At 37.9% G+C, this 10,231-nt stretch overlaps 1 protein-coding gene across 1 annotated transcript; it reads left to right on the forward strand.

Annotated features, from left to right (window-relative positions):
• Positions 1-861: 861 nt before the first annotated feature.
• On the forward strand, positions 862-8,325 carry ska1 (spindle and kinetochore associated complex subunit 1). The gene is made up of 7 exons (XM_071925959.2): positions 862-910; positions 2,069-2,154; positions 2,250-2,365; positions 2,860-2,954; positions 3,816-3,950; positions 6,468-6,637; positions 7,648-8,325. Exons 2-7 carry the CDS (start codon positions 2,073-2,075, stop codon positions 7,794-7,796), a joined length of 747 nt encoding a protein of 248 aa, XP_071782060.1. The 5' UTR covers positions 862-910; positions 2,069-2,072; the 3' UTR covers positions 7,797-8,325.
• The last annotated feature ends 1,906 nt before the right edge of the window (positions 8,326-10,231 follow it).

Consider the following 10,231-nt stretch of genomic DNA (forward strand, 5'->3'; position numbering starts at 1 on the left):
ACAAAATCATTGCTGATTTTGTTATTTTCATAGGATTTGTTGACAGTAAGCAATGCATTAAACAACACCGGCCTTATCCTTTAAGGGGGCGAAGTATGAGGCTCATGCATGTTCATGCATTTTTTTTTTTTTTTTAATTTTATTTTATCATTTATTTATGTATTTATTTTTGTTATTTAATACTTTTATTGATGATTAATCTCTTGTTACATGCTTTGGCAATATTGTTTGTTTGTGAACTGTCATGCCAATAAAGCACCTTGAATTGAATTGAAATTGTGTGTGCCATTTCACGATTATTAGGATTTATAAAAGGGGGAATTACGTGATTTATAAATAATAATAAATAAATAAATAATAATTGTGGTTTTTTTTGTCCGTACAGCCAACCCTGGCAGTAAGAATAAGAAGAATGTATTAAGTCAAATTATTACATTATTAGTCAATATTTTTATAGCATCATCATCACACTTCCAAATCTGTGCTTTTTCGGTGCTCATCACATGGAAATAACAGTCGTGAAAAATCCAACCTTCCAAGCTGTATTTTACAGAGCATCGGAGAGGTCATCCTGTAGAGAAAAAAAAAACAAATTTGTGGTAAGTATTAGGCCAGGTGTGCTTGATTTGCAGAAAAAATGTGCAAATAAACGTGTGTATCTACTAAAACCAGAGTAACCACACTAACTCTCTGACATCTTCAGAATTGTAAAGGTGTTTATCTTGTTCCCATATTTGTACTGTACTCTTTGATTAAAAAAAATAAATAAATAAAAAGTTGGAACAGAGCAGAACAGAGGTTCCTGTTCGCAGCGGAAGTGACGAGTACCGCGTCACAATTCAAATTCATACTGACCGGGAATTGGGAAACGCAGTACTGTGTTGGAAGACGAACAAGAACGTAGCAATGTGTAAGTCGTCTAAAAATGCATTTTTATGTATATAGATAGAAAGACAGACAGTGAAAGCCGTCGTGTTATTAGGTAGCGGTAGGTAACGTTGGCTGTTATGTAAAAGCGCCGATTGCTTTGTAAACAAAGCAAAGGGTAGCAGCTAACTAGCCCTGGAAGGCACGCCAAACCCTATTCAAAAATCGGACAGTTCAGTGCTTCTTTGCTTATCGGCGAACGCATATACCTCGCAGAACAAGGCTTTAGCCCTTTAATGAATCAACTGGATCCACTCTTCAAGTCGGCAGTACTTATTCCAATAAATGTCAGCTTTTACAGTTACCTTGTCCTTTTTCCACACTGTTCTTCCACCAAAGCAACGTTAACTCGCGGGGAGCAGTAGCGAGTGTGAACCAATTATAAAAGTAGAGTTTTATTGAAATGAAGTGTTCCTTGGTGGATTACCTGCATGCCGAATTAGGATAGGCTACTAAATACCTCTAAATATTCTAACGTACCTGGTGTGTATATTTGCTGTGAATGAAGTTAGGTGTAACGGTCTGCCCATACAAGAGGCATCAGGCATGTACGGTAGCTAGCAGGTTAGACTGTACTATAGTTCTGGCTAGTCAATAACTGGCAAATTAATACTTTAAAATCCTTGTATCCCTTTTTTAGTGTTTAGCGTTGACGTGAGGTTACGATAACTTACCTGAGGTCAAGCTTCATAAGTGTCAAGGTTATAATTGCAGAGGTTTTCAGAATTATTTAGCAGGTGTTTTGTGTGGATGCAATTAACTCCTAATAGCCTCACAAATTAGTGTCACACTGGGTACATGCAAGTAACTAAGTAATCCATACTTTCCCCGTATTTCCTACCTATACTAGTCTACTTAAAGTGTTGAAATGGTAAGCAGCTATGTTTATATAACCCTACAGTTTATATTATATTTCTTTATCATTGTTTTTATTATTTTTACTGTTTTTGTTGCTTATATTGTATTACACTTGGTGCTTACATTTTCTTTTTTTCCACCCTGCTGAATCCGAATAGTTTTGCTGCAGCAACAGCCTAATCTGGGGATAAATACAGTTTCATACTGTCTTATCTAACATGGGGTATTTATCAGTTTAGTAATATTAGATCAAATATCAAATCTAATTGGTTCACTCTTTCAGCAATATGAGTGAGCTGGAGGATATCACCCGCCACATTACTGACAAGATATCATCCTTACAACGTATGCTGGAACTCTCGGTTGATGGTACGTCACGGTGATGTCCTGTATATGAGACAAAATTGATAGCATTTATTTTTATGTGAGTTTCACTTGTCCTTTTGTTCCCTCTCCACATTTAGTATTGCCTCAAAGTAGGATTAAGAAACTTGGACAAGAAGTCTTTGCACTCGACGGACTTCTCCTTGAGTTTGAAAAATGCGTGGGCCTACAGAATGACCAACTGAAGCGTTTGAAGGTACAGTCATATCTAGCCCCGATACTTGATGTTCTCTCGTGTGGAGAAAAACGCCATGTCAAGCTCCATTCAAAAATCTGGCAGTGTAACGCTGCCTTGCTTATTGCCAAACATGCATACCTCCTAAAGTGTGAGGTAAGACCATCTTTGATTCATTAGAAGTCACTCTTCAATTCAGCATAGATCCAATCCACCAAGCAGAACTTATTGCAATAAAATTTCAACTTTTAGAACTGGTTTGCCTCTTACTTATGGCAGTGCTGCTTGGTGGATTACTAGTAGGCCAAATTTACTAGCAGACCCTGAAGATTTGTAAAAGGTTTCAAGTCATGTTTTACAAGGTATGCACATTGCTGATAAGCAAGGAAACGGGGATATGGGCCTATATGTGTGTTTTGTTTTGTGTGTGCCTGTGCAGCTATTTTTGCTAACATGACATCATTCCTAATGGATGGACTACTTGAAATCATAAAGGGCATTTCTTTGTGTTCCAGGAACTTGATAGGGCATTCCAAAATGATTTGGAGGAGGTACAGCACCTTAAGGACAACATGCCTGCACACATGCCCAGGAAGAAACTGCCAACAGTGTAAGGAAACCAAAGGATGTTTTGGTACCAAATTTTGGTACTTTAAGTAGTCCAGATGTGAGTCTCAATCGAAGCACTATGTGCATCAATTACATTTATTTATTTGCTAAATAATAAAATATAAAAACAGGCTGCATAACATAGGCTAGAGAATATAACCTCATCTGATTATATTGGTCAAACAGCTTACTTGTGGACTCTCAAAAACAGCTTATTCAGAATATGTTAATAGATAAAGAATAGGCTCAATAAAACAGAATGGCATTTAGCCAAAGTACATATCATTAAAATATAGATATAAGGACAGCTTCATTTGCTGATCCCAGTACCAGTACTCATGAGCTGGATCTGTGCTGATCCCAATAGTATAGATACTTCTGGCGCTAGGGCTGGGTGATGATTCAGTATTATCATTTATTGACTTACAGTGGAATCATGTTGTGATGATATGGTGATTTTGGGATGTCGTGACACACATTTCTGCTGTAATTATGACAAGCAAATTCTATTTAAAAGCTGTGACAAAGTGAGGTATGGTAGGAATATTATTTGAAAATTTCAGTTTTGTTTGACATCATGTGCAACATTACTAGTCAGTTCAATGGGATTAACATTAATTTGATTTAACATGTGATTTTGCATACATGTGCTATATTGTGATATACTGTATATAGATATTTAAAAAAAATCCTTAGGATTATTGTGATATTGATTTCAACCATATTGCCCAGCCCTAATTGGCGCACCTCCACTCAAAATGTAAAACCCTTAGACCCAAGTATATTTTCAGCTATAATGTCAAGAAACATAAAACTGTTCTGAATGCTGGATGTTCTGTTTGGCCTTCGTCTGATCTCTCAGTGGAAGTGAACCTGCACTGAGCCAGAATGGAGCAGTGGAGCCGCAGCCGGTCCAGCAGGAAAATGTCAAAAAGACCAAGAGCCAGATCAGAGAGATGGAGTTTATCACCACGCCAGAGTTTGAGAGCATCCCTCAGTGAGTATTAACACCTCAGTAGTACCCAACACTGAATGATTTCCATCCCTGCTCCCTCTCTAAAAATCTCTTCCATCTCAGTGTGCTGATGCTTGCTTTGGTGCGGAAATAATCACATGAATGATGCTTACGCTTCATTCAGTCAGTGAATCACATGACTGGTTTGGTTTGACAGGTTGAGCTTTTGAAACTTTGGCGTCATACTGCTGAAGAAATAGTTTCTTAATATGAGCATGAGCACTGAGCATTTTATTCCCATTACACATTAACGCTGGGTATTGGCAAGGACCTCACGATACGATACGTATCACAATACATGGGTCATGATACGATTGTATCACGATACATTGCGATACGATACATATTGCGATACATTGCAATACTCTACATAATTTACTGAAAATTTAAAAATAGAGCTGAAAATACAACTTGCTGTGTACCACCTGCAGGCCTGGAATTAAGTCATTTTTAGGGCAAGGCCACTTTGGCCTTTGATAAATACAGATTTATTGGGACAAAATGTAGGGCACCAAGGCCAAAACCAATGGTTATTAAAATCCTTTTTTCGGTCCTTTTTCCTCAACAAAATAAATATCCTAATAGAAAAATTAAGTGCTGCAGTGTGATACAGCACATATGTAAGATGGCTCAGACTGCTAAGTTAGTTACATGTCCAGTAACACACAATAACGTAAGTGTAACCCAGGTTATTTTCTGTAGCTACAAATTACAGATGTCCCCTAAACGCCTCATAAGCAGGCTACTGCTACAGGGTTTTTGCTGCTCTCAACCCAGTTAATTTTGCTATATTCTTCATTACAGCGGCTAATTACCAGCTGTACATTTAAACTTACACTAGTTCTGCTCAAGCACTCATAGCTCTCTCCTTCTTTTAGCGACTTTCTCGCTAATCCCACAGTTGTTTACACGCTTTTCAGATCTGCTAGTTACTTAGCTTAGCAGTTAGCGATGGCTTCTCTCTCTCCCTCTCAGTTTAATTTATAATTAGCTGTTAGTTTACGTTAGCGTTACACATATATTTGCGGGAGTGGGAGAAATCTCGCGCTACTGTTGATGTCCAGCGTGATGACGGAGACTCTGGGAAACGTGAGTTTGTTTATTTGCTGCGTCGCATGTAGTTTTAAATGAGGAAATCCGCAACTTTCTTTTAAGGGCACAACGGCCAGGTCAAAACAGGGCATGCCAAACTGGTCGTGTGGATAGTTAATTTTAGAAGGGGCATTACGGCCACACTCCGGGGCGTCCACGGCACTGGCCGTTTGGCTGTGGTATACGTTAATTCCTGCCCTGCACCTGGGTAGTCTAATATGTACATCACATGATATTGATAACTCAGCGGACAAATTGAGTCAAAACTATTTAATTCAAAGGGATTTGAGGGAAATTTAAGGACATTTTAAATCCATTTAAAACATCAATAATTTTTTTTTTAATGTATCGATACCAGGGGCTGGAAAATCGATACAGTATTGTGGAAAAAAATATTGCAATACTCAGCTGTATCGATTTTTTTGCACAGCCCTATTACACATACATAGTCTCAAAACCCAAGCATATACTTTGCCAAAATATGCTTAGACATAATCTCTATTTGTAACAGACCCATGTCAAACTGCATCAATCAGTCAATCTTTATGTGTAGAGCACATTTCATAGAAGTAATGGCAGCATAGTTCTGCTACACAACAAAAATATAAACATACATATAGAATCAGACCTGCCAAATAACATGCATCATCCTCAAAATTACAGACAAATTAAAGTTCAGTCAAACACAGAACTGTTATACCTGTTGTATTTGTTTAAACCCAAACTCATAAATCCCAGAAGAATCCCAGATCTAGTAATGGTGCCTCATTAAATTGCATTACATCTATTTCACCAGCAGATGCCACTCATGTGTGCTGTTAATTGAAGCTTCCAGTAGCGAACCCATTTTCAATACAATTGGCTGCAAAGCCTCAAGGCTTCAGAAAGCCTTGTTTTACCTTCATTAGTCACAGGAGTATTGTACCAGCACTGTTGCCCTGACCTTTGACCTTCTTATTTGTAGTTGCTTGTAATGTTGGTGTTGATCTAGGAATGGAAGGCGTCTCTACTGTTGTTCTCATTGTAAGTCACTCTGGTTAAGAGCTAAAACTTAAATGCCAAAAATGTATGTTTATTTAGCCAAATATAGGAAAACTGTCACTAAAAACAGCACAAGTGAAAAAAGAAAAACATAGTGAACATAGACATACTTTGCTTTTGACCTTTCAGGTTTTGTTCAGTGCATCATTGGAAGCCAGAATAAAAACTTCCTTCATGCTCTTCCCTATGGGTACAAAATACAAAATGTTGAAGTAATTATTCCTGGTAGTGAACCTGCTGCTGGAGCAGCTTGTGTAATGTATTGCAACGAGTTGAATTATTCTACTTCTTGATTTTAATGTCTTTGTCTTTTTAAACCTTACGTTATTTTCTATTCTCTTAAAGTGAATGCTCTGTCCCACCCAGGTACATGAAAGGCCGTACAACTTACGGACAGCTCAACGCTGCAGTGCAGAGCATTAACACGGCTGTAACAGGGAAGTACAAGATCCTCCACCAGTCAGCAAAAACCATGAACAACAATACACGCAAGCTTTACCAGCGCTTCAAGGACGAGGAGACAAAAGATACAAAAGGTACGTTGGGATAGAAGCTACTATGCTACTGGCAAGGATGTCGGCTTCATTATTTGTGTTGAATGCATACCAAAGTTGATGATGGGTAGTTTTGAATCACTCATGTTGATGATGTTGATGAAATAAGTACATGTCCCGAATATAAACAGTGTCCAGCTAAACTGGATGGCATGTAGCCTAGTAGTACTTTTAATTTCATTTTATTAAATACACCCCTAAACTAGGGTTAGACCAATATACGGGTTTGCCTATATATCTGGCTTGTACTAGCCTTTTATTAAAAATGGGATCGGGTCCAGTCAGTGTCCTCCATCTTTTATATAATATACGGTAATACAATGCAGTTTTATTACATATTTATTGTATAATTGATCAATACTACACTGGTTGTCTGTGGGAAGCCCTTAACCTGAATTGAAATGTGACATTTTGATTGATTCCATGCAAGTATGCATCAATATGTATTTTGTTATTATCATTTTTATTATGATGGATTTCAATGGAGACAATGTAAGAATTAAATTCTGGGGGAAACATTATATAGTTAAGATAGCACTTTATTGATCCCCTTGGGGAAATTCAGGCGCCACAGCAGCAGTTGGCGGACAATGCCAAGGAAATGTCAAGTATGATTCAAGTACAGCAAGGTAATAGAAGAAATAGGTACTAAAATAAGATAAAGGTAATGTATACAACAATAAAGACAGTGCAGTACAATAGAGACAGTGCAAATGAATGCAGGTAAATGCAAATAAAATGCAAATAATAATTGCACAATTTCGGATATATTCCAGAGGAATGCAATATCCTTGTGCGGCATAGTCAAGAGTTCAATTAGTATGTTTTGGCATGAAAATGGTCAAATATTAAAGATGTTGAATACCGGCTATTGGGCAGCTTTAATCCAACAAATATCAGTATCGCACTTATTGGTCAAGGACACTATCACTACATACTTACTGGAACAACACTGTTCTCACTTTTGTATAAAATGTCTTCATCCACGTCAGGTCAGCATTTTGTGGTGGAGGCAGACATCCGTGAATTCACTCAGATGAAGGTGGACAAACGTTTTCAGGGGATTTTGAACATGCTGCGACACTGCCAACGCCTGCGGGAGCTACGAGGGGGAGGCCTCACCCGTTATCTGTTACTATGAATGAGCACGTCAATTGTGAGGAGAAAGGGGATAAAAAAAAAAAAACTGAACATCCTCTCCCATGAACAGTGATTATTGTTTTTTTTTTTTTTTTTTGGTATATGTTACGGTAAATTAAAGCACCAATACCAGCACAATGGCTACTATCTGAGGAATTATGTGATTGGAGAAAATATTTAACAGGGATGCAAACACCTCGCTTTTTGGCGAATGTTTCTTTTTTCACGTCAGTTTGGGTGACTTGTGTGAATCATCCATATCCAAAGAGTTTTTTTGGGGGGGGGTATGGGTGACGGACGAATTGTCGCTGAAGCGCATTTTCTTTTCAAAATAAAAGCCCCGCGAGGCTGCCACAAAAAACACGGTTGTGAGTGGTGGAATCTCCCTAATTAATGATTTAGCAAAATGTTTAAGGGGACAGCGTAGGCTATTTCATGACTGTCTTATGATTTGGGGATTGTGCTAACCGGGAGAGATGAAATATCAGAACAATAGAAGTTGCAGGAGATATCTCATCCTTCCCCTCTGTTTCTAGCTGGTGTTTTCATAAATTTTTTTTTACTGCTTGTTTTCATTCATTCATGCATACGCTTAATTATTCACACATACAAAAAAAAACGCTAGGAAGTTTGTCTGTGATATAATTGAACTACATGTAGTTAACTACTCCCCAACACTGCAGTTATGTTACTTTTCTAATTCCGAAAAAAAAAAAAAACTTAATTTACTATTTAACATCTGTCTGTCTCTTATTGATCTGAGTATATTAAATAGAATTTCCTATTTATTTAAGCATATAGCACAGGCCTTCGTCACATGGTTATATATTATGCTGTCGCATTTTTTTTTTTCGACTTCAGGTAGCTCTCTCTTTCTTCACCATACATGTGTTTGCATCCCTGATTTAAATTATTAGAATATGTAATTAAGACCCTGCTTCTATCGCTTCGCTTTTCTGCCTGTGTTGGTGGAGTCACGCAACAATGCTTTGTATTGATTGCAATACAATAAAGAGTATTTTGAGTTGTATCGCAGTTTGTGTTATGAAACCGAGAATCTTTACGAAACCATAGGTAGCCTTAAAGGGGATATGAAGCAGTCAATGAAGTTAACATGATTTACTGAAAGGATTTGCACTCTAATCAATGATTATATAACAAGCATGACAACATATAAAAGAAAAAACGTTTTATCTTTTGTGGCAAGGGCGCCACCATCTTGCAGTACTATAACCTGTGATGTAACAGGGTTGGTTGGATTGGCTGAGTTCTACAGATACTACAGTAGAGACAGTAAAAGATGGAGACATAAAGGAGGCCAATATTGTATTGCTCCTGGATGTAGAAATTAGTTTTATACGGTCAAAGCCAAGGGCAAACCAGTCCATTTTCATAAACTGCCACTGAAACGGATAACAGTACTGTGGTGCTGGCTAGCGGCACTAAAGAGAGAGAACCCTCCAATGGTCATTGACTCCAGGGTTTGCAGTGAACATTTTTTGGATGAAGATTATATAGAGGAGAAGATCTTTGAGTCGAGTTGACCTGCCTGTTTTCAATTTCACTGCCTATAACGTGTACTCTACCGACCGCCCAACATACTCTAGCAGTAGCGGTACAGAGGCATCTCTCCGCTGTAGGGAAAGGGCGCTAAAACGTGCCAGCCAGGCAGGGAAGAGAGAGGTAGGGCAATTAGCAACCCACAAAAGTCGGCAGGTACTAAGACATCAACTATGCCCATACCAAAAAGGCAGTACTCACAAACATCTGTCACAAAAACGTAGCTGTTTGATGTTAACAACATCGACTGCATGCTAGCCTAAAGTTCCACATGAGTCTCTCTAATTAATACATCTTTCACTCCAAACAGCAGCACTCATGAGCACCTACATGTTGCCCCCCCACCCCAACACACAGTCCTAACCCTAACCCTCATCCTCAGTCCTACACACGTCCCTAAGCCTAAAGATTTCCATAGCATCTCTGCAGCACAGGACTTATCTATGGAAGCCCATTCCCGCCACTCAATAAAATAAAAAAGGACTCAATTCTGACTTTATATCAGAATTCTGTCTTTATGTCTCACAATTCTGACTTTTTATCTCACAATTCTGACTTTTTTTTCTCACAATTCTGACATATCTTGGAATTCTGACTTTATTTCTCAGAATTCTGACATATCTCAGAATGCTGACTTTTTATCTCAGAATTCTGACTTTTTTTTCACGATTCTAAGTTTATATCTCGGAATTCTGACTTTTTTTCACACAAAAAAAGTCAGAATTCAGATATATAAACTCAGAATTCTGAGAAATAAAGTCAGAAGTGGAAGAAATAGAATTGTGAGAAATAGTCAGAAGAATTCTGAGAAATAAAGTCAGAATTGTGAGATAAAAAGTCAGAATTCTGAGATATAAAGTCAGAATTCGAAGAAAA

Source organism: Centroberyx gerrardi, chromosome 4 (assembly GCF_048128805.1).
Source record: "Centroberyx gerrardi isolate f3 chromosome 4, fCenGer3.hap1.cur.20231027, whole genome shotgun sequence".
NCBI lineage: Eukaryota > Metazoa > Chordata > Actinopteri > Beryciformes > Berycidae > Centroberyx > Centroberyx gerrardi.